General features: G+C 36.4%; 1 protein-coding gene across 19 annotated transcripts in view; it reads right to left on the bottom strand.

Moving 5' to 3' along the window:
- Positions 1-24,923, bottom strand: part of LOC136842768 (rho guanine nucleotide exchange factor 33-like) — a 161,820-nt gene that overhangs the window by 17,386 nt on the left and 119,511 nt on the right. For all 19 annotated transcript variants that reach the window (XM_067110566.1, XM_067110574.1, XM_067110576.1 and 16 more), the window contains one exon: positions 3,789-3,835. In XM_067110566.1, the coding sequence (XP_066966667.1) occupies positions 3,789-3,835 (47 nt within the window). The remainder of the gene's footprint in view (positions 1-3,788; positions 3,836-24,923) is intronic.

Below are 24,923 nucleotides of genomic sequence, written 5' to 3'. Positions count from 1 at the left end.
CTCGTCGTGAACGAAGTTCCCAAGATTTCTCAGCCGACGGACCACTTCATCCTTGTAATACCATTACACCTGAAACTTTTTAAGGTACTCGAGCAACTGCAGGAAACCTAACATGGAAGAAAATGAACAATACATTTCTACAAGCATGAACTACCTACCACCCCTAACATATGACCCAAGTGTTTGGCTTTATAGCCTGAATTTTATTATTCCCTCATTCATTCTAAATACTAGGCCAGAATGGCCTCGAAACATATAAAGATAGAATGGGGAAAGCACAAAATATTGTAAAGTCAAATGTGATTTGCATACAAATATTTTTCTCTTTAATTCTGCAAGTTAAACTCTGGCACAAAGCGCTCTCAGTCAGGCTTGTCGCCACGTGAGGGAAAATGTATCGCATCCACGTGACTGAGACATCACTGTCTCTTGGGAGAAAGTGCTAAAAACTATGACAAACAGACTGCGTAAATTTTTTTTTTTTTTTTTTTTTTTTTTTTTTTTTTTTTTTCATAATAAAGGAAGAGAATAGCCACTGGCTACTGAATGCATAATAATAATAATTTTGAAAGCCAAACTCATCTGTGTTTATCACTAAACTCTAATAAAAAGAAGAGTAATATAAATGTAACATAAGGGTTTACGAACAAAAAACAAGTCACGTGACATAGACAATGAAGCATCTTTTACCTGACTATCCCGCAGAACTGTTAGATTCTCTCTCTCTCTCTCTCTCTCTCTCTCTCTCTCTCTCTCTCTCTCTCTCTCAGATGCAAGACAATAATTCTAAAATACCAGCCACGATGTTACATGCACGTCCGAGCATAATGGTGACGATTTGCAAAGCCGCAATGATGTACATCATTTTCGGAATAACCGCTCCTTCAGCTCTGCCACACAGAGACAGACACGCAGACAGAAAATGCAGGGTTTAACGAGACAATAATTTTCGGATCAACGCATGATTTAGCCCACACATTTAATGATACAGTGCAATGATTTTGTTGATATGCGAAGAATCCATGAGTGATACTTTTGCAGATGCATACAAGAGTATGTACTTGTGTAAGGACTTATGCTGCCATAAAAACGAAGGAATTAAGTGGTCATTATAAGGAAGGCCTTCAATGGTTATAACCCCAAAGGTTATAATGGTCATTATACACAAATGCTTCAAGTGGTTAAAATTACAAAGACCTTAAGTGATCATTAAAACAACGGCGCAAGTTGCCATACAAATATTTTTACACTGCCATAACAACAATGGATTTAAGTGATCATAAAAGCAAGGATCTTAAGTGGCATGAAAATGCCATATAAAATAAAGGCTTAAAGTGGCCATAATAGGAAAGTCCTTAAATGGTAAAAAAAAAAAAAAGGGCTCTAGGTGGTTAATCAAAAGCTTCAAATTGCCTTACAAATAAGTCTTCAGTGGTCACGCCTCCAAAAGTCGTAAGTGGTAAAAAACTAAGGACTTTGGTGATTATTAAAAAAAATGACTACCCACAATGGAAGAGAGATCCTTAGTCACAATAATAAAATGGCCTTTAGTCGCAATAAAAAAAAGGGCCTTTAGCTGACAGAAAACAAAGCCATTTAGTGGCTAAAAACAAAGGCCTTTAGTGGCCAGAAAGAAAGGCCTTTCATGGTCAAACAAAATCAAAGACTTTCGGTGGTCATAAAAACAAATGCCTAGATTAAAAACTCAAAGCCTTTACATGGCCTTGGTAAAAGCAAGCATCACTGTATCAACAACTACTTCGTTTTCTCTCTTGTTCATTCCTTACTCGTAGCACTCCCTTCGCATTCTGCACAGCAAATGTCTATCGGTTCTCACTAAATTCGAAAGTGCGAAAAAAACACACCACATTTATTGTTTTCGTACGTCTTCAGGTCAATGAGGCCACGAAAATGTTAAAATCCTGCTTTCAGTTTCTCTGTCGTATATATTTTTTATATTTAATCTTTAAAAATTCAGACCATCAATCACGAAACGAACAAAACAGGAAATGTACACATTTCAGTAATACTTCATTTTTCCCATAAATCGTTAACCCGAACGGGAGTTGTTTCAGAGACGAGTCACTGTCTCGTTCATCCCTCAACACGTTAATCACAATGCGGAAAAGTCTCCTCAGTATCACATCGATCCCCTTTGCAAACTGCAAATCACTTTACATCCCCAAAACATGCACCTCTGGGTATTAAGGTTCTTCCAGACTAATCTCTCTTCTCGACCTCCCTCCCCTGCTTTGTACGCAATCTTTTGAATTATATTTGCTTCATTCTCCCTCAATGGCTCAACCACCTCAAAAGACTGATCTACGTGACGCCAGTAAATCATCTGAATATATAAATACATAAAAACACTGATCAATACGGTATATATCGGCTCCGAACACCAGCCACTCGACAATCCACGTAACCTCATTTTTTATCCCCACAATTATACCGGCATCTCCCGACTTTTCTCTCATTTCTCTCATCACTTCAGCCGTAAAAATTTAAACATCCATGAAGAAATAACATAATTTTTATGAGGCCCAAATTTACACCAAACCAGATAAAGGCCCGTTTACATATTTGAGACATGCCTTACTTTCATTTTTTTAAATATCATAATGTACGTTAATCAATAGTTTACCATATATATATATATATATATATATATATATATATATATATATATATATATATATATATACTGTATATATTATATGTACATATAATTTATATATTACATATATGTATATAATAAATATATATATGTATGTATATATATTATACATATATATATTATATATATGTACTGTATATAATATATATATATACATATAAATATTATATACACTTCCTAATCTCAAGCGCATTCGCACTGACATAGGCGCAGTTTGTTTCATCATCCTATTCTCAAGTATGTTGGTACGTCGTCCATTCAAAATACATGAGATTTGTACGTATCTATGTATGTACATATGTATATACAAATATAATTATATATATGTTTATACATATAAACATACATATATACGTACAGCTCTCAAGTATTTTGAATGGACAGCGTACCAACATACTTGAGAATGGGATGATGAAATAAAGTGCGCCTATGTCAGTACGAATGCGCTTGAGATAAGGAAGTGTTTGCTCATGCCTGAGTGTCACGAAGTGCTTGCATTACAAGACTGCTAAGCAAAGAAGGTAATCTAACTGTTGTCTGGCTTCACAAATCTGTTGAGTGACGTCAGCTTGTCTTCTTCAGTTCATTTGCATGAGATTTCAATGGCGTCTTCGACATACGGCTTTATTCATATTGACTTGTGTCCAGCTATATCAACAGTGGCCAAAGAGAGAGAGAGAGAGAGATATTGTTGTTAGTTCTTTGTACGCCTTCGTAGTCGACTTTAGTGGACTGGCAGGTCACTTTTCTCCATTACCTGACTGTTTCTCTGTTACATAATTTGCATCTGAGTACAATCGACGAATACGACAGAGCATATGTATTTAATGAATCGATAAATCAACTGTAAATTGTATGGCTTTTGTACTTTCCTTGATCTGGTAAATGTTCCCACGACAATTCCCACAATTAGATGTATAAATGTACAGTAAGATCCTATACAGAGCTCGAGAAAATATATCACACAAAAGGCGTACAACACAGTCGATTTAAGTTTTTTTTCGTATTCGTGCTAACTGATTTCTTCCGGCCAATGAACGAATGAAAACATTTATTCACGCGTTTTGAAATTCGTGGTAAAAGTAACAAAAACACATTTCCTCCAGCTTACCTCCGTTATCTGAGCTAAGAACTCTGGCTGGGATGTCATCTCAGTTGCTGAAAAGAAGGAAAGTAGAAAATTAATATTAAATTGTCTTGAGTTTTAAGGCAAAATACCGTTAAGAACATTAATAATAATAATTACCAACTACATTAATTTATAAATGAAAAATATGCATTCATGAGGGTACTATATATCTACGAGAGCACAATTAGCCATAAACTGGAATAACATAGGAGTCACGCAACAAGAGTCAAAACCTCCTAAGATAAGGTCAAAGGGATCCAGAAAGTAGAGAGATAAAGTACAAGATCTAAAAGTGAAACTGGCAGAAAATCCCACTGTTGCACTAAAGCGTAATAGTGAAAGAGGTTGGATAGCATGGTAGAAGAAAGGAAGAGGGAATGAAGGTAGACTGAAAGGCTAAAACGTGGGTGCAACTAGGGGTAGAAGGGACGTTGCAAGCACCCTTTAGTAATGCCTACAGTGCACCACGTGAGGTACACTGACAGCGCTATCCCCCTAAGGAGCATAAACCCTGAAGATCAAGAAAGACGTTCAACTCTTAAAACACCTTAAGTTTGAAGAACAGCAGTATGTAAGGTTCCCTTGCGGTGATTTAAACGACCGTCAGGTAATGATCACAACAAACGTCTCTGTCTACGGTTGTGAGGGCATGAGAGTGTGTCTGTGCACACAGTTTTAATATATGCAACTTAGCAACGTGCAAAACTTCTTTTTCCTCAATCCAAAGAATTGTTTCCTTTGAGTGAGGAAATCTTACAATAAAGAGCAAGCAACAACCGCGACCATAACCCACAAAGACCACACGATTACCATTTCATCACAGGGATCTCCGTGTTAAATGCTAAAATCCATTTGTTACAAAATGTTATTTACGTCAACTGTTGCACATCCCGACATTTACGATGTACAACAAAAGGTAAACAAAAGCAGGAACTTGTTTTTCATTACTACGAGTTCAATGCCTCGTGTAAAGTCACCCGATCATGAAAGGAGCAAGGAAAAAATAAATAAACGAATAAAAAAAAAATATATGATGAAAAGGATAAAGGAAGATGGAGAGCAAGTGCTCAAGAAAAATAGCCCCTCTTTCTCTCTCTAGAGAGAGAGAGAGTGCGCGCGCGAACGGCTCAAAGTGTGAGAAATGGGGGAGGGGGAGAGCGGGAGGAGCAGCATGGCGGCCACTGACCTCATCCTAGGGGGGTTTACAAGACACTGTGTTACTTATGTGTACACGACTTCTTCTTCTTCTTCGTCTTCTTCTGTTGGTGCCTAGCCAACAACGCTTCCCTCTACAACGCACGCTCTGCTCTATTACCATAAGGTTATACCGTTTCGTACTAACCTTGATTGTTTTCTTTCCATTGTTTTACTCAGTTTGCTCGAATAATTCAGCAAGCAGTTATTAAAGACACTGTCATAACGAAGGAAGCAATATTTCTCATAAGAAAAACGAGCAAGATTTAGTTCGTCTTGGTCTGGATCGACTCCAAATGAACGAGCAATATTTGGAGACAGGCTATTTTCACGGCTCTCTTCTTGTTCATAAATAACCAAAAATGAAGTGCAGTTATTGCAGATTTGGTGTTGTCTTAATATGCATAATGTGAGAGTTTTCAGTGATCAAAATGTCTAAATATACATTTAAAACTTACGACTGTATATTTTACTCCTTTGCAAATACTCCAGAGGTAATATTTTCTAGGCTGGAAAAGTCAGTCGAAGTTTGTTTTCTTTTTGTGTCTTACCATCATAAAAGAAGTAACGGTATACCTGCATGGCCTTAGGAGCAGCAGCCGCATCAGTACTACGTCTAGTAGTAGTAGTTGTCGAGTTCAAGTCGAACACTAAGTTGAAGTGAAAAACTGAGACGTGATGAAAAAAACTATATATATATATATATATATATATATATATATATATATATATATATATATATATATATATATATATATATATACACACACACACACACACACACACACAACTAAACATACAAATATGTGTGTGTGTGTGCTTGCTTGCGTGCATGTTTTTGGAGAAAGGGAGAAACATGGCATTCTTTAAAACTCTGAATACCTAAGTATTAATTTTCAATGTGCTTGTTGTTACTTCACTAAACCATTATTTGTGCGACGAAAGTCTACAGGCGTAAACTCAAAACAACTTCCCTTAATGCCGTTTCAAGTGGCAGTTGTTTATCATCATGTTGGATGACCTTGGAAGGGTCAGTGTCTGTTTGCTACACTATACATGGCGGAAACACACCAACACGAATCTTCTGGACATACTAAACACCAAACTTTTTTTTTTCTTTCAAACGCGTCTTTCAACGTCCTAAAAATAGAATTAACGTTTTCCTCGGGTGATCCTTCGGGTAAATGATAGGTCTTTTAACAACAATAATAATAATAATAATAATAATAATAATAATAATAATAATAATAATAATAATAATAATAATAATGCCTTTCAGGTTACCCGTTGAGTTTTTCTGTAATTCTGTGTTACGAAAAATTTTAGAATGGTAAAAAATTACAAACGATACTGCATAAGAAACTTTCAAATTGGCCATTTGGAAGGCGCACAAAAATTTTTCAGTCCTTCAACAAAATTTGACACTGGACTACATAAATGATAAACCGTAGCAAGAGCATTTACAATATGAAACAATTCTTTTACATGCGAACGGAAAAGAACGAAAAGAAGACCCATGTAATGTGCATCTTTCAAGCAAAATGTTTCGGAAACAATCAGTCTGGAATGAACTCCAAGAGTGGAATTACGTGAATCGATGTTTGTAAAACTCGAACAGCAGTAAAATAACATTAGTAAAATACTGCACGTAAAATCAAAACTGAATATAAAAATTTAAGAGATCTTCGAAAATAGTGGCACAAATACTGTACAAATTACCCAAAGAAGATACTGAAATAATAGAAAATTAAATCAATTAACTGCAATAAAATCACACTTATTAACTCTAATAAGCCTGAGGGCAACCGCAATTAAAAGGAATTATTTCACGGCACCTCAATTTCAGGTGACGTCAAAAACGGCAGATTGTTTATCCTCATTACCATCATTATTATTAGAGCGGGTCCTCTACCCACTACAGTAAACCCTGTATACACACTTGACTCCGAATATGTATTTACGTGCCAGCAGCACGTGCGAGCTTACGCACGATACCAGTGACGCGCGCTAGCCATGGAAAAGTCAAACAATGGTTGGCGTGTTCCCAAAGCTGCCCCGCCTAACTCGACGAAATTACGCTTTCGTAATCCGTCTTTCATTCATTCCTTTTGTTCGTTCGTTCGCTCGCTGTTTTTGACACGAGGTCAAAGGTCACTTACCATTATATAAAAAAAAAAAGGAGCGCCGGATGTAATTATGGAAAGAGAAACTTATCTTGTTCCAATATTCGGAGAGAGAGAGAGAGAGAGAGAGAATCGTGCAGAATGATGAATTGTTGGAGATCAATAGAGATGAGTTCATGAACGTAGAAAATGAGTAATTAATATTTAAATCCAAGCAGACGATACCGGGAACAATATGGAAATAAATGTGAAAATCGTACATTAAAATAACTTAGGGGCAGAGTGAGCCTATGAAAACAAAGAATACATTCACAGGATTTTATTAATGAATTATACAATCGTATAGGCCAGAAAATTCAGAAATAAATTATAGCACGAATGATGCAAAGAACGCAATCAACAACAACATTCTGGTCAAAGAATATGAACCATATGACACGCAAAGGGAAAACCACGACTAAGAGAAAAAATAAAAATGGTATAATAAATAACAATGCATTAGAAAGAACACGAATAGCAATCAAGCAATAGAAATAAACAAAAAATATATGTGGACTTATAGTTGCGATAATAGAAATAAAAGACAGGAAAGTGCGCATAAAGGAAACTTACGCAAAGATAAAAATGAGAAAACGGAATTATGATTCCGATAAAAAAATCAATAAGCGTATAACTTCACAATTTAGAAACACTGAAATAAATGAGACGTATGGCGAACTTAGCTCCTCATGTAATTTACAGACGGTAATCTAGACAAGGAAATAGTGAAGGTAAATATGCCATAATTGTTATATTATGATATTTCCCTCCTCCGCTGTTACAACATAGAAAAGGCCTGCTACTGCTTTCCGTTGGAACGACAAATAATAATAATAATAATAGTCATTATTTTTATTATTTATTATTATTATTACTATTATTATTATTATTACTATTATTATTATTATGAGAACCTCCAATAAATAAAGAGCAATTACCTTCACAGCACAATAAGAATTACTTGAACTGAGAAACAAATATCAATGGAATATACAAAACTATTAAAAGCCGATGAAGTGTGACGCATTTCTTTTCCTCCTTTAACCCCAAAGCTACGCAAGAGTGACACTCGTTCTCCAGGAAGAAAAGAGGCTAGCTATCAAGTTCTTACTCGGGGTCAGATTACACGGTCAAATGGTGCTGCTCTCTCTGTGCTATCTTGGGACGGGCGTGAAGAAGGTGTCACAGCCACAAGGTTCGTAAAGGGTCTTGTCTTATCTTCTCTCTCAGACCTAAGACTGTATTGATAGTTTCCATTAGCATTACATGATGCACGTACTTCCCTGACACAGTCCTTCCGGAAACTTTAAAACATGATCAAATACTCAGCAGATATTACGAAGTTCAAAACTGCATTGACTTAAAATAAAAATGAACTTAGTCTTGCCACCAAGACTAAGTTCTAAGGAAGTATACAGGTTGAGAAGATCATTCCATGGTTTTGAGATACACAAATTGAGAATTAAAGTTATGGTTATATACTGTAAAGCCTCAACTCATGATAACCTATCTGTATCTCTCTCTCAAACACACACACACACACACAAACGAACATAAAGCAAGGAATTCTTGTTTGCGAATAAAATCCTTATTAGGCAAAAGCGATCACATACATTATTAACTATGTAAAAAAGCCTATTCCAAAACAATAGTATGTTCGTTTTAAGGTTATATATGGCAAACTGACGCCTTAAAAATAAGCAAACTCCACACATTACGAGTAGAATTCCGTTACTAAAACATTCCTGCAGCATATCAATAACCCTAAAATTAAAAAAATAAATATAAAAACATATCCCTAAAAAAATACCAAAATTAAACCTAGAAGACTCACGATGCGTCTTTCTTTCTCCTCAATTATGAAACCTTGGTTAACCATCCATTCAAGTCATGTGTTTTGTAATCGGAGCTAACTGTAAACACGAGAGGTGACTCTTCCAACTAAATCATGAGAACAGCCTCTTCAAGAACGAGATTTAATTGTGGATCAATTTTCTTTCGCTGATGAACTGCCAAGCTTTGTTGCACAGGGATGATCGATTTCTAACTCACCTCAAACACTCATCGTTTTGCAAGAACGGGCGAATCAGATCTAACAAACGCTCACACTCAAGTACACGCGCGTGCACACAAACGCACATACACACACACAAGAATAAATCTTGCCTCTTGGTTACTCCGTGGTAAACGCAATCCTGCTAAATCATAGCTTCCTTTGGAAGTGGATCCAAAAAGTGTCTAAAATCCGAAAGACAAGGTAAGACCAACTTATCAAAAACATCGACGTGTCAGTAAACAAGCACACGCAAGGACGAAAAAAATAACACCACCGAACCAAACTTCCGGTGTTGTATTTCACGACTGATTAAATGCTTTATGATCATCATTTCTTCTTCTTCTTTACGGTGTCTTGTGACGTCACGTAGCAGTAAGAGGTTGATCGCCAAAGTGGAACATTGTGGGAATTAGCTGGGAAGGCATCCATGTCGGAGGCATGAGATGATGGTCGCAGCCCCTAACCGTGCACCATGACGGACATTTAATTCAGGAGAAACACTCGATGTCAGGGAAGAGAAAGGTTCAGGAATAGAAAAGTAACATTCGAAGATAAATACATGGGGGGGGGGTATCTAAATGAAGGGAAGAACGATAATTATCAAAGAACAGAACTGAAAAAATAAATTCAATACCCCTTTACGAATAGAGATTTTGCTGAAAAAATAAATTGAATATTAAGAAATATTATTTCAAATAACAACTCTTCCAATATTCACATTGCTTATATAACTATTCACATGAAAAGTGTTTAACCTTAATGAAATATGTTTATTTCTTTAAATCATGAGCAAATATATATATATATATATATATATATATATATATATATATATATATATATATATATATATATATATATTATATATATATATATATATATATATATAGAAAAGAGAGAGACTGTAAATACGCAAGGGCATTCAAAATTACTGAGCAAGCGACGTCTTTATTTTATTTCTGTTTCATTCTTGTTTGCTTGAATGCGTGGACATTCATTATCTGTTACAGCAATTTCTCTTAATTAATCACTTCTTTTGTTCTGACCCTTTAAAATGATTCGCCTTCAAATAGGATGATCTCTCTCTCTCTCTCTCTCTCTCTCTCTCTCTCTCTCTCTCTCTCTCTCTCAGTTCTGACCCTTGAAAATGATTCGCCTATAAACAGAATGGTTTCTCTCTCTCTCTCTCTTGTTCTGACCCTTTAAAATGATTCGTCTTCAAATAGAATGCTCTCTCTCTCTCTCTCTCTCTCTCTCTCTCTCTCTCTCTCTCTCTCTCTCTCTCTCTTCTCGTGAAGTTCCACAAAGCCTAAATAGCCCTGGCGACCTTGTCTTCCCTTATTTAAAAACGTCTCCTACTCGAGAGGCTTCGTCAGCAGTGACATTCAGCCGCCCGGCAATAATTTTCAATGCCAGAGAGGGAATCGCTAATCCTTTTGCTCAAAGTGAGTGTTTCTTCTTTTATCGCCCAACCAAAATACTTGAGATAATATTTTTTTATAGTCATACATGCAGCAGTCGCTGATGTCAAAATGTTACCATTCGGTAAGTAAAGCACTAATATGAAATGCGTTAAGTAGGTGTGTTCCTCCCATGAAGAAAATAAGTCCCATTCAAATGGAATACATTTATTTATTATTTGTTTACTTATTTATTTATTTTTGGATAAGTATCTTTAGAGAACACTAAAGACACAGATCCGACAAGGTAAACAGCATTGCTTTAAAAACACCATAAACATAAAGTGTAATGAGGGCAGGCTCATAGAAAAAATGTGCACAATCTGCTGTTTATGGACAACCATAACTATTATAACAAAACTTAAACGAATATGATTTTAAATACTCGAAAATACTTTACATTTCTACAAAAACAAGAAAACTATGTGAGTGGGGAAGGGGAGAACGCCACAGCGATTCTCTTACATGGAGACAAAGAAAAACAAAGCTGGAAAAAAACGGCAAACCGGAAAAAAATACGCCACACTCGGACGACACCAGCTGTTATCGCGGCTGGAAAAAAAAAAACAAGCGATATATAGTGACGGTTTACGATCTTACGGTCGAGGAGCGTGAGGAGGAGTATTTATTCAGCCTACATAAATGAGGAGGAAGAGGAGGCAGGAGGAGGAGGAGGGGCCCATCCACGACCACGATAATCCAGTGTATGGTTGAAAGAGGATGAGAAAGCAGCGACGAATGAAAGTAGGAAATGAAAAGAGGTACGAGGATAAAAGAAGAAAGTTATGAGAGAGTAAAAAGACGAAGGTTAAAGATAATGACATACAATACACTGAACCCGACGATACTACAAGTTCATTGTTCAGAAGCAATGTTCAGGCGTTTACCATAGTGCTCAAGTCCTTGAGGAGTCTTGAACTCTTAAGAGGTGTCACTCTCTAAAAGTAACGTTGAAGAATAACGAGAGAGAAGAATAACCTGAATAAGATAACTGCAGGGTGTCGCAGCAAGGCACCAATAATAATGAAAGGCCCCGTGGTCTTGTGTACTACCCCAAAATGAAATCCTACGATAACGGCACGACCTCCTTGATTACTTTAACATAATTACACACATCTGGTCGAAATTTAGAATAAAATGCATGATTTAATGATTTAACCTAGTGTCCTCATTTTAGAATACAACCACTACAGCAAGATCGATGTTTGAGTGGAGGTGCCAACTGCCAGCAGCAATGGGACGCAATGAGCCTTGCGACTCAGCGGAGTGATTCTCTCTCTCTCTCTCTCTCTCTCTCTCTCTCTCTCTCTCATGAATAACTATCACTAGCGCATTGTCTCCTCCCTGTGTGTGTGTGTGTGTGTGTGTGTGTGTGTGTGTGTGTGTGTGTGTGTGTGTGTGTGTGTGTGTGTGTTCTCCTCAACCTATCATTATCAAGGGCTTACAATGGAAGAGATTTATCGTCTCTAGAATCACACCATGGCGTTTTCTCACGAAGATTTTCTCTTTTGGATCCATCGACACTAGAAATTTCTCTGTCACATTCCATGAGCAAATATTCGTCATGCACACAATACAGTACTGACGAAAAAGCTGATTGTAGGTAAAATATTTACAAATAAAATTGTCTACACGGCAGTATACAGAAAACATGTAAATCACCAAAGACACGTGTTTATTGGTATATTCGTAAGTATGTAAAGAAATATAATGGGTTCAAAACGCTAGATCACAATATCTGCAAGCATTAATCAAATGCCGACAAAAGAAAATGTACAGACAGGGGCAGAATGAAAAATATCTAGATAAATATTCGAGTTAGCAGTTTAAAATGAGTGACTGATAAACTAGGACATTAGAAGAAAACAAATGACCTTAGTGCTGGCTACACAGCTATCTCAAAGTCACATGATCAAGTTAAAGAAGAAAAAACATTCTAAAATTAATATATATATATACATATATATATATATATATATATATATATATATATATATATATATATATATATAATATATATATATATATATATATATATATATATATATATATATATATATATATATTATATATATATATGTGTGTGTGTGTGTGTGTGTGTGTGTGTGTATGAAGAAAAACATTCTAAAATTTATATATATATATATATATATATATATATATATATATATATATATATATATATATATATATATATATATATATATATATATATATTCGTTCATGTTATTTACTCATCCTTGACTGCTGATTAATTTACTCAAGCTTTCACACACACTTCAGACACATCCTAGGTGTGAGGGTTTGTGCTCAACACCTGAATAAATGATACAAGTTTACGTTTATGTCAAATGTTTACATTTTCCATCTGAGTGAGAGAGTGTGCGTAGCAATGTGTTAAGACGGCAGGAGGCAAGTTTACACCCTTTATTAATCCCACGACTCATCCCTGACCCTGCCTCCCTTCTTCTTCTTCTCCTCCTCCAAATGCTCGCCTAAGAACTCTCGACAAGTCTTGTTCTGTGAGGCGGAATCTGCAACAATGTTGTTTTGCATCTTTTGTCTCCTCGTCGCTTGCCCTTGAGAAGTCTTACAAGGGCACCAGGGAAAAACCTGCTGGCAAATCATCCAGTAAAAAAAAAAAACTAATTTTTGTAGGCGAAGACGAGTCTCGCTGCTTTAAATCTATTCACCCGAGATAGAACAAGGAGATGAGATGAACAAATTCACGTCTGATTAACTTAAATTCTTTTTTATTTGATACTTTTTTTACTTTCTAAAGAAAGAACGGTATCGTGCATCGAAGAAAACCGGTTCCAAGGAGGGCAGGAGGCCACCTGAGACTTGTCTAATTGATCCTACAAAGGACTTGATAGATTTACTTCCCATGTCTCATTAGATGATGCTTGACCGAAGAATTGCGTCATAAGTAGCATTCAGAAATTCCCAAATTATGGATACAGCATGGCAGTTTCTCTTATTGGTAACAAAGGACGAGTACCTCATCTGAGCTGGGATTTAAAAGGATATATTGACTTGGCTAAGACTTCAAAAGGTTTTCTGCTAGCTGTTATTTTAGTAGTTGCTGCCAACATGGAATTCAGTCGATCATGTCAACTAAAGCATAATTAATTAATGTTTTTAAAAACAGAATCTAAGCGTTAGTGTAGTTGTTGTTGACAGCTGCAACTTCAGAAAGCGAACTCAAATGTATTACTTTACGGAGGCTGTGTTTTATTGCTTGAGATCCGAGTTTATGTCCGTTCTGGCTTTTACTGGCTTTCAAGGTCATGATCACCACCAGTGACTGGAACACTGACCACCATCTGGGTATCTTTTGCACCAATTGACTGAATTCTGGCATTTTCACAGTTGTTGACACTAACGAAAACTAATAAATGACGTCAAGTAGAACTGCAGAGAATAATGCCAAGCAGAGATTTACTTATCAGAAATACGGCTAACACAGATGCAAACTGGAATCACTTTAGTTGATGCGAGATGGGGTCAAAATAATTGCTGCAAAAACAAGACTTGTGGCTGCTTTTAAGCACTACAGTAGCAAATACTACTAGAACCATTGTAACTGCATTAGAATAAGTCTTTGTAGCTGCTGAAGAGCAAGACTTAAAAAGACAGCATTTTACAGCTGCTGGTTGTTGACAAAGTGAAGGTAACTGCAATATCTGCAATTTATCTAATGCCAATGTTAACAAATACTAATTAACGCCACGTGGAACTTTAATAGTAAACATACTACACGAGTTTATTATATGAAGGCATCTTAAATCTTTGTAGTTGACGTAAAGTAGATGGTTACAGGTTGTTACAAGGGGAGTTTAATATATGATTCAAGCCTTAAGTTAGGGTCAATACGCAACGTAATTTGAGATATGTTTGGTTAACATTGCCTACAACTACATTTTAGATATTTCAAGAGCCGTATCTACGGTGATGCTCTGAACTTCACTAAAAGCTGAAGGCATCTTGAAATAGTAAACGTGATGTCGAATAAAGTTAAATTTTTACTGACTGGAACTTGCATTGTTAAATGCCAACAGGTAAGCAAATGCCACATGGCACGTGGAACTTTCACGACTCTACCTTGAAACCAAGTAATGAGCATTGTTTGCATCTGCTTTTCTTTACAATACCGTTGGCAATGAACATCTGAAGGCACTGACTGACTACGGACAAAGTGAAATAATAGTGACATAAAAATCATAAAGCATATTTTTCATACCATGATGCATTAATTGCCAAGAGTGATAGTACGGGAGACAAAACATTGTCCTAACTAATCTTTCTCACAATAATACATTCTTTTACAATGAGAACTTGAAGACTGTTATTTCACTGTCAGGTAAAATTAACAAAAATCAAAGAAATGGAAAAACAAAAACCGTTTACAAACAATAACAAACGCGACTGTCCTTGTAAACTCAAAACATATACCAATATTACTTGGTTAGGTGCTGGGGTCAAACCCAGACAGTTGAGGAGGAGGAGGAGGAGGAGGAGGAGGAGGAGGAGGAGGAGGAGGAGGAGGAGGAGGAGGAGGAGGAGGAGGAGGAGGAGGAGGAGAGGGGCTAAGAGACGTATAACCTTGTTCTCACCTTCTTCTAACCTTCATGACTTCATTAACCTAATCAGCAAATAGTGCCTTCTGTGTTTGCGGTTCAGCTGATATAATCGCTTGCTGGCATTCCCAAGGTTCCTTCCATAACATAAAGCATCATATTTATCATCATTATTCACTTCTTTTGTTTTTCTCTTGCCATCTTCCTTGGCAGGCTGTAAACACGTGTACGCATCTTATTCATCATCGTTATTCATTTATTTTGTTTTTCTCTTTCCATCTTCCTTGGCAGGCTGTAAACAAGTGGAAGTCAAGCTAAACAGCCCATTGAAAAAGAAATTATACGCGATGAAATTGCCGAATAAAGGAAAATCTTACATTACTAATCGCTAGGCCTGCCCTGAGCTCCGGCCTTTCTGCCACGCATCTGATTAAGCGGTACATTTCCTATTGTTTTCACCCCCAAAATTAATGCACACACATGAAAATACGTGAAAATGTGCCCGGGACACTATTCAGTGATACAGTAATGACGTCTTTGAGCTGAGGTCGCGATTTCGAGACCCAGCCCCCCCCCCCCCCCAAAAAAAAGTTAGTCAGTACAAAATGACCGATGAGGGTAAGGGCAAAAAGAAGAGAGAAATAACTGATATTCCAGTAATAGGTTTCTTTATGGAAGTTTGTTTTACTGGGTTGATCTTCAGACTGATATGTTTATTTTTATGAAAAATGATCTAGCAAATTAACGTTAAATGGAAGTTATAAGATGACCAATATTTACGATCTGTATTTACAATATTACCAAGCGCAACACAGTTTATTCTCGACTTCATAGCTACAATAACGGATATGATCCGATCTAATTTTAAGTATTCTAAGCCGAAGCTTAAACATACAGTAGTATATGAGTGTGATGAATAAGAGCACACAAAACCGATACAGATGACTACGATCTGTCTATGTGCTTTCGAAACTATGGGTAACAAAGATTCTAACTAGACGTCATAATTAGCAATATATGTATCAGAGACGCTCCAAAACCATTACAAAACCAAATAAACGAACTTACAATGTACTGTAGAATGAAAGATTTGTACTACTGGCTCGTAATAATGACTCCATATGCACATGCACAAAGAGAGAGAGAGAGAGAGAGAGCTTCAGGTAACAAGAAACGACACATGTAAACTTTTATCCTGTAATGTGATCCGAGACAGGATGTAACAGACGGCTTTCTCTCTCTCTCTCTCTCTCTCTCTCTCTCTCTCTCTCTCTCTCTCTCTCTCTCTCTCTCTCTCTCTCTCCATTCTTTCCTCTACTTAATCCGTATCAATATGGGCCTCCGTTACTTTACACCATACTGGTACCCATAGTAATAATGTAAGGTGTAAATGGATATGCGTGGGCGTACCAGATGGGATGAAGCAATGGCAACTATAATTTCATTTCCTTGTCACCATCGGAATTCTATTAGTATTATTATTTGACGATGCAAATGAACCGCTTTTTGCATCAGGAACAAAGAATAACTAAGGGATTGGTGCCTGTTGCTTTGTGGTTAGCATGTAAACTCAATCAAAATACAAATGAAAAACATTACTGCAATGACAATTTCACTAATCAAGAATAAAGTATCTTCACAATAAGAAGCGTCACATTTAACAGATTCAAGTAACACGAAATATCAACAGTGATAACAACAACAAGTCACTGCCTAAACGAGAAAGAGTTTGAAGGTGAACACAAGACGACAAAAGAGAGAAATGAAAGAATAATGACAGAGCACCTAAATAATATCCTTCACAAGCTAAAAGAGAGAGCTAGGGAACATCCATGTCCGACACGTTTTCCCCCTCAGAATGTAATTACATCACAGAACGGGAACAGAAACACGAAAGAAACGAAACAAAAGAAATACTAGAAGCGTAAGAAGTCAGAGGTGGAAGCTTTACACACCCGGAGGGAGAAATAGCGAGCAAGGGAGAATGGGGTGGGGGAGGGGGATATCCTAAGACGGGAATGGGGAGGAGGGGAGGGTAGGCCGTGATACGAGCCATCACAGGTTAGTTGTCATTGATCTTTGACACATTTTCTCCCCCGAGGAAAATGTCTCGAGAAGGTCATGCTTGCATAACAATTTCGCGAAATGGCGAGAAAAAAAGATTAACAGTTGTGGTAACGGGACGGAATTGGGCAGACACGCCTACTGCTTTGTGTATGGCGCTGTTACTTCTGAAATAATCTGGTATTAGTGGTAATGAAGTGAATAATTACAGTAATATACATCGGTAAAAAGTAAAATGACACTTTATAACATATGAAAGAGAGAGAGAGAGTGATTACTGGGATCTGGAGATGCAGACATGCACGACATATTTCTTTACGAACTTCACTTATGCACAAAATAAAAATAGGATAAAACCTTCGAGACGGATTAAATTTCAATAAAACTGATACCCAATAAACCATACCTACTTGTGCAAAACACAGAGCTACCCAACATTATATATAAATGAAGCGTATTACACCACAACAATTACTGTTATTTATTAGATACACCTAAGGCAATAGAAAAAAAGCCTTTGAAAAGATTGTTCTAACAGTCTTCACTTTCCTTACCACTATTACTTATTTTACATACACATTCAGTCTCCTTCTTTACAACTGAAGGTATTTGCAATTTACAATAATAAGTCATACGAGGCCAGACCAGTGAGCCCAGCTGCGAAAAATGAAAACAAAACGGTAAACAGTGGTTCTACAAACACACAAATTGTTTTTGTTATATCCTTTCGTCTGGCTGCAAAGAATTTCAATATCGTCAAAAAGCATATTTCTTACGTAGTCTCAAATAAAAGGCATACTCACATGAGGTCTCGCTACCACCCAAAATATGTTAGCCTATGAGCGAGGGCCTTTCCTTACAAACACCCCGATAATGATGGTATTATAGTTTTTAAAATGGTTCTTGAGCAATTCGCCCGCACATTCAAATATGAATTTTGAAATACGCCCAAAATAATTTATTTTTACTGATTTCCAAAAGAATATTACGTATAAAATTACGCAGAACCATTTATGGACTTATGACGCACGCAAACGATTGCTAGGCGTGGCACTTGAGGGTCCTTTCAAAAGATAAAAAGACAGAAGTAACCTCGTCTACAGCTAAGTGAATAAGCGGGCGCATGGGTGATGGCTTAACCATCTCATTATTTGCTGAAGATTACTCCCATTGTCTATTTCGCTCTGTTCACTGAACAGCGTCAAGTGAAACTCGAACGAGTAGACAAATAACTCTTCGAATCACGCGAATGTAGGCTATGAAAGCTTGTGGGTTAATTAAAGGTTAAGGCTGGCAGAAACGAGGCGTCGTTGTCAGTGTTCAGAAGAATCGAATCCATGAAAGCACCGACAGCCTTCCCCTAGATTTCGTGGGAAATTGTCGAACTTCTTCAAGGAAAACTTACCTCTCTCTCTCTCTCTCTCTCTCTCTCTCTCTCCTTCTGAAGGTGGGAAATGGGACGGGGCTCATAAGATGACGATCAAAATGAATGGTGCAGAATAACTATCAGCGTCCTATTATATTTACATCTTATATTTACATTTGTAAATATAATGATGGTATATGGCTTAACGAACAAATAATCCACGGCATTAATTTTTGTCTTGCTTTTCCCACTCTAACCCTGCCCCTCACCCCCACACGATGCTACCCACAACAGTCGACTATTCATTAGGAATCTAATTCACTGCTCAGGTCAAAAGAGGCACACGTGGTTAACGGACCGTGCCCAAATTGCTCCGTCCCCACTAAGGATTCCAACCTGGGATCTCTCGTTGGTGAGGAGAGTGAACTAAACCTTACTATATGAGAAGCGTAGGAAACAAACAGCAAAAAAAAAAAAAAAAATCGAGTTTCTACAAATCACATTGTAAGCGCTGCTGGCTAGGAAATATTGCTAACAACGACTCATCAAAAAGTTAAGTCTCTCTCTCTCTGATATGTATTAAACATGCTAATTTCATTGATGAACAAGTTACAAATCGATTGGAAAATACTGATGTATTCAAGGTCGTTAATTTACCTTTTACATTACTGCTAATAACTGATATTTTCTACATATCATTTACGTATAACCTTTGCATATGAATCTCTATATACACAAGCACAGAAAAAAATACAGATACGTGATATCTCTAACGGCGGGTCGACCTAGGTCAGAAGGTCAGTTACCTGCGAATGGACATAAACTCATCCTTTAACAGTACACCCGTGAGAAATCTATTGTCTGCTCCCACAGAGAAAGACGTTTTACAGGTATGTTGCCAACACGCGTGAAAATGAACCTGGGTCACTCAGGATGTATGGGTGTTTGTTATGTATACTCGTGTATTCGGAGAAAGAAATCCACAGTTATGTATGGGTACAAATATATTTAAAAATACATCAACACTGAGAGTTTCGGGAATCTGTTGAGATTTATTTCTAAATATTTTGTACCCATACACAACTGGGGATTTGCTTCTCAATTTGAAGACTCGTGCCACTATGAGTATCTTTTAACTCGAGGTTTTGTAAGTGAAAACGCACTTACACGAATACATACATGTCTATCTGGATACAAAGCAAGAAACACTATTAATATACATGCATGGAACAAAAGATACATACGCTCCTACATGAAGTTGTTGTAGGAAGTTGTGAGACGTGAAAAACACACCACATACGAACGAAACAATGTTATTCATTGAACGTGATGACAACGTTTCTCTTTTTTCCCATTCCGTCGTTCTTTGTTACTTTGTTTCAACCTCCTAACTCTTCCTTTTTATGCAAAACACAGCTTTGCGGTGACTCACAGCGAGCGGAAAGTACAGAAAGTGAGAGGAAGGTCGGCTTCCTTGCTAAACAATGCCAGCTGTTACTACTACAATAATAATAATAATAATAATAATAATAATAATAATAATAATAATAATAATAATAATAACAGCAGCAGCAATTAAAACGACAAACAGAAAAAAGACGGCTTAAGTTTGTGGAACAATTTTCTTAATTTGAAATAAAAATAATTTAAAATAAAAATAAAAGGCATTACCATGATTCATACTCTGCAATTATTTCTCACAAGGTATTCTGCAAAATATCGATATCAAATTTTGGGAGAAAATTGTCCACTGGAGTAGCTCCGACATATAAAATGATTGCAGGGGATACGAGCCCTTATTCTCTGACTAAACAAAGCTTATTTTCTTAGAAGCAAAATTCGAGAAAATGTTGATCTATTAGAATAACTGCAGTGATTGTTCATGCACATCTAAGTATACACTGGTATGATAATGAATAAATACATATGTATACCAGTATATATGCATACATACACAAGCAATAAGTTGCGAAATGTCTAATTGACAGACAAGTCAGGAATACACACACACACAAGTGCAAGCAAGCAAGCGCGAACACACACACATATATATATATATATGTGTATGTGTGTGTGTGTGTGTGTGCACGTGCGCACGCAAGTCCGTGTTTACAGTTTGCTCATTACGTCAGCATGGCCATCCATCACTAATAAGAGTACATAACCGTGCATTTGCTTTCATCTTCCATCCTAAACTTCCTGTAAATAAGGTCAGCTGAGATAAGATCATCACCATAATTTTCATGCCATCCGTATAAGGGATGCTTAGCATCTCCCCTCCCTCTCTCCCCACCTCCCACTCCTCCTCCTCTGCAACCCCCTTCCCTCACGCTCAAGTTATTAACAGGTCCTGGAAGGCTGCAAGAAAAAAAAAAAGACACACATGACCTTATCAGTCAAATTTTCCCTATTTGGTTGAAGCGTTTTACAATGAACATTTATTTATCTAATTCTTTATATAGGAGGATTAGACAACAACGTAGGAGGAAGTTTGGTAAACAAACAAAATAACAAAATATTAAAACTGGAAAAGGAACAAATAGCAAAATAAACACTGGGTCGAGTTCAGCATCCAAAACAGGAGGGTGACTGGTGACACACTGCACGGAAACCGGTTTTAGAGAGAGAGAGAGAGAGAGAGAGAGAGAGAGAGAGATTCTGTAGTTACCTTATATATATTATAAATAAAAATAAAATAAATAACAACTGGGTCACATTGCTAATATAAAGTTAGCGAAAGTCATTTAAAAATCGTTTTAAAAATATTCTTTTTAAAAATATGTAACACAAACAAGTCATACATCTCTAGAAAGGCAAACGCTGATCGCTTATGTCATAATAAAAAAAAACACGGTGGAAAAACATACATTTCGCATGGCGTACAACGCACAAACGGGTAAAAAAAAAAAAAAAAAAAAAAACGAATTACCTCGGAGACATCGAAACGTCTCACCCTCCCGGTGGAATGGGAATCGAGAAGCGTATACGGAGAGGGAAAGGAGGAAAGAGTGATGGAATGGAATAAAAGAATGTAAATTACAACCTTCGTATGCTCCTCGTCACGACTAGCGTTGAAGAAGCAATCACGGTGAATTGCAATGAGCACTTCTTTCCCCGCACGCAACTGCACACAAATACAAGGTTTCAGATGAAAAAATGCATCGGAGTCCACGCTAAACAAGGGCTTCTGTCAGATTTTTAAGAATCTGTCTAGAGAAAAATTGCTGTCTATCTGAGTCGCATCAGTTCGAAATGAAAGTTCACAAACTCAAAACGCATGAAAATTTTATTTAAAAATGTAAAAAAAAGAAGGGAGCTTAAAATTTCACAAACTCAAAACGCACGAAAAAAAAAAATGGTCAAAAATGTAAAAAAAAAAAAAAAAAAGGGAGCTTAAGATTTTACAAACTCAAAACGCATAAAAAAATGTCAAAACTGTAAAAAAAAAAGGAGCTTAAGATTTCACAAACTTAAAAAGCATAAAAAAATTGTCAAAAAAAAGTGCTTAAGATTTTACAAGACTTTAAATTATATTTTATTTGTGGAGTATTTGCCAAATTTTTAGAGATAAAACACCCACACATCTTAACCCGAGTTTATCTGTCTCTTGAATAACTGGTTTCAGTGACGGATACAGCCTACACGCATCGTGTATGGAACATGAATGCACAGTTATAAAGAAAAATATAATATGCAATTATACTATACGCTTATATGATTAAACATAATGTTATATATTATCATATACCTACCTACCTACCTCCCAACACACGCACACATATACAGTATATTCATATGTGTGTGTGTGTGTGTGTGGGTTTACCTGTTCAGGCATGAACCTAAGCAAACACCACATTCCATTGCGATGTATCAGTGTCGCGAGACGGCTCGGTCATGTCGAGAGAATGGGAGATAAAGAGGCTAGCTTTCTAAACCCAGTTCACCTTTCTCCTTTCGCAGAGACACATCATCATTCAGGTCATTCAACGGGTGAACCTGGGCGATGGTCAACGACAGTGGAGGACAATCCGTTAATTGGTCGGATGACGAAGACGAAGAAGACAAAGAAGAAGAAGAAGAAGAGGAGATGACGTCATCCACGTTGTTACGATTCCTTTAATAATTTGGCAAATTCGTTCTATCGTAAAAATTGATACGTATTTTAATATAACTAATCAGAAATTTCGAGGAAGCCGATTGTGATGAAATATGAATCTGTACGAATATATATGAATATGATGAAATGTGAAAATGTATACATACATATATATATATATATATAATTTATATTGATTATGAGATATCTTATGTCATTTTTCTCTGTTTTGGAAAATGTATGTGATGCCATTGTATTTATAAAAATGATTTGTCATCGATGTGATCTTTCCATTCTGATGTCCTGCATATATATATTCTAAATCATTGTGTGTACAGATATATATATATATATATATATATATATATATATATATATATATATACTGTACATACATACTGTATACAGTATATATAAATCTATATATATATACATACACACACACACACACACACACACACACACACACACACACACACACACACACATATATATATATATATATATATATATATATATATATATATATATATATCTTCTTCTTTTTCTTTTAACGTGCTTTTATTCCCATTTTTGTATGGGGTAAGCACGATGCCTCCTTTTGAAGGACTTTTGATTTGGCTTTGGGTAGACCTGTGGTCTCGATCGGCTGCCCTGCCTGACATCGCTTAGACCATATATATATATATATATATATATATCTGACACATCTCCATATATTTAAATTCAAAATTGCGAACATACACACAAATGATCAACCATTCACAAGGACAACACAAGTGTAAAAAGTACAACGCACTTTGCCCCACATTCCTAACAATATAAAATAATAATATGACAACCGATAACAACACTTACAGCAATATTATTACAACCAAACATACGGCAAGAGAACGAGCAATATCTCGATACTTACAAATTACAATGGTTACCAGACTTCCCGAGGTAAGTATCAGCGTAAACACAGACCGGTTGATTCTAAATGTACATAAAAGTTAAGAATCTAAATGTACATAATGATACTACTCACAAAAGTTGAGAATCTAAATGTACACAACGTTCCTACTCACAAAAGTTATAAGCAAACCCAAGGATGCCAGACTCAAAAGTGCAGGAGACGACAGAACTTGACAATGAGAAGTGTAATGAACATTTTTGCCATCAGAGGTCTCTCAAAGACGCTTTGCGTCACGATAAACTGGGAGTTAGTTATTGCTGATTATGATTATGAATATATTTTCAAATTATATTTATGTAACGTGTATATATATATATATATATATATATATATATATATATATATATATATATATAAATATATATATATATATATATATATATATATGTATGTATGTATGTATGTATAAACAAAGAAGTCAAGAATTGACTATGAGAGAGAAATGACAAAAGAAAGCTACGAAGATCAAAAAAATGAAAAAAATCGGACAAATAACCAATAAACCTAAGTAATGAGACTTATGTAAGTCTGCTCTACGAAAAACAAACAAAAAATAATAAAAATTATTGCAAACAAGAGACTATATAATCTTGGTGTATACGAAATTTGTAACTAATAGCATAACTACTTAAAGAAAAATGACAAACAACAGTAGCACCATAGTGGGTGCCACTATATAGTATATCTACCATCCATTTTCTACATTTGACACCCCTGGGGCTAGTACTAAGCACGGCGAAGCAGTGTAGGCGAGTCACTGTTTCGCCGGGTTCAGTACTAACCCCTTGGGGATCAAAGAGTTTTGTATATAGCTTGAGGAAGTAATTGCCATAGACCTTAATTGGTTTGTTTGGTAGACAGCATCCTAATTTTTGGTGGGTTGCGAATAGCTCGGTAGATATCATACCATAGTAGCACCCAATAGTGAATATATAGTTGGGTTCATGAAGGCACAGAAACGTCCTTCTATCAATCAACTTCTTGTTTACGAGGGAAAGCACTTGACAGGTTCTGTCAAACACTGATTAGAACACTGTCTGCCTTATCTACACACAATCTAAGACAGACTGCAAAGCGTCGCGTACAGTACCAGTTCTAAACCTGACTGGTACCTGAAGCAGACTCCTGACTGCCCTCGAGAACAGTTTAACTGTCAGTTATCAAATGAAACTTGACAGGAG

The sequence above is a fragment of the Macrobrachium rosenbergii genome, chromosome 10 (assembly GCF_040412425.1).
Source record: "Macrobrachium rosenbergii isolate ZJJX-2024 chromosome 10, ASM4041242v1, whole genome shotgun sequence".
Classification (NCBI taxonomy): Eukaryota; Metazoa; Arthropoda; class Malacostraca; order Decapoda; family Palaemonidae; genus Macrobrachium; species Macrobrachium rosenbergii.
This window is presented reverse-complemented; position numbering and strand designations above follow the sequence as displayed.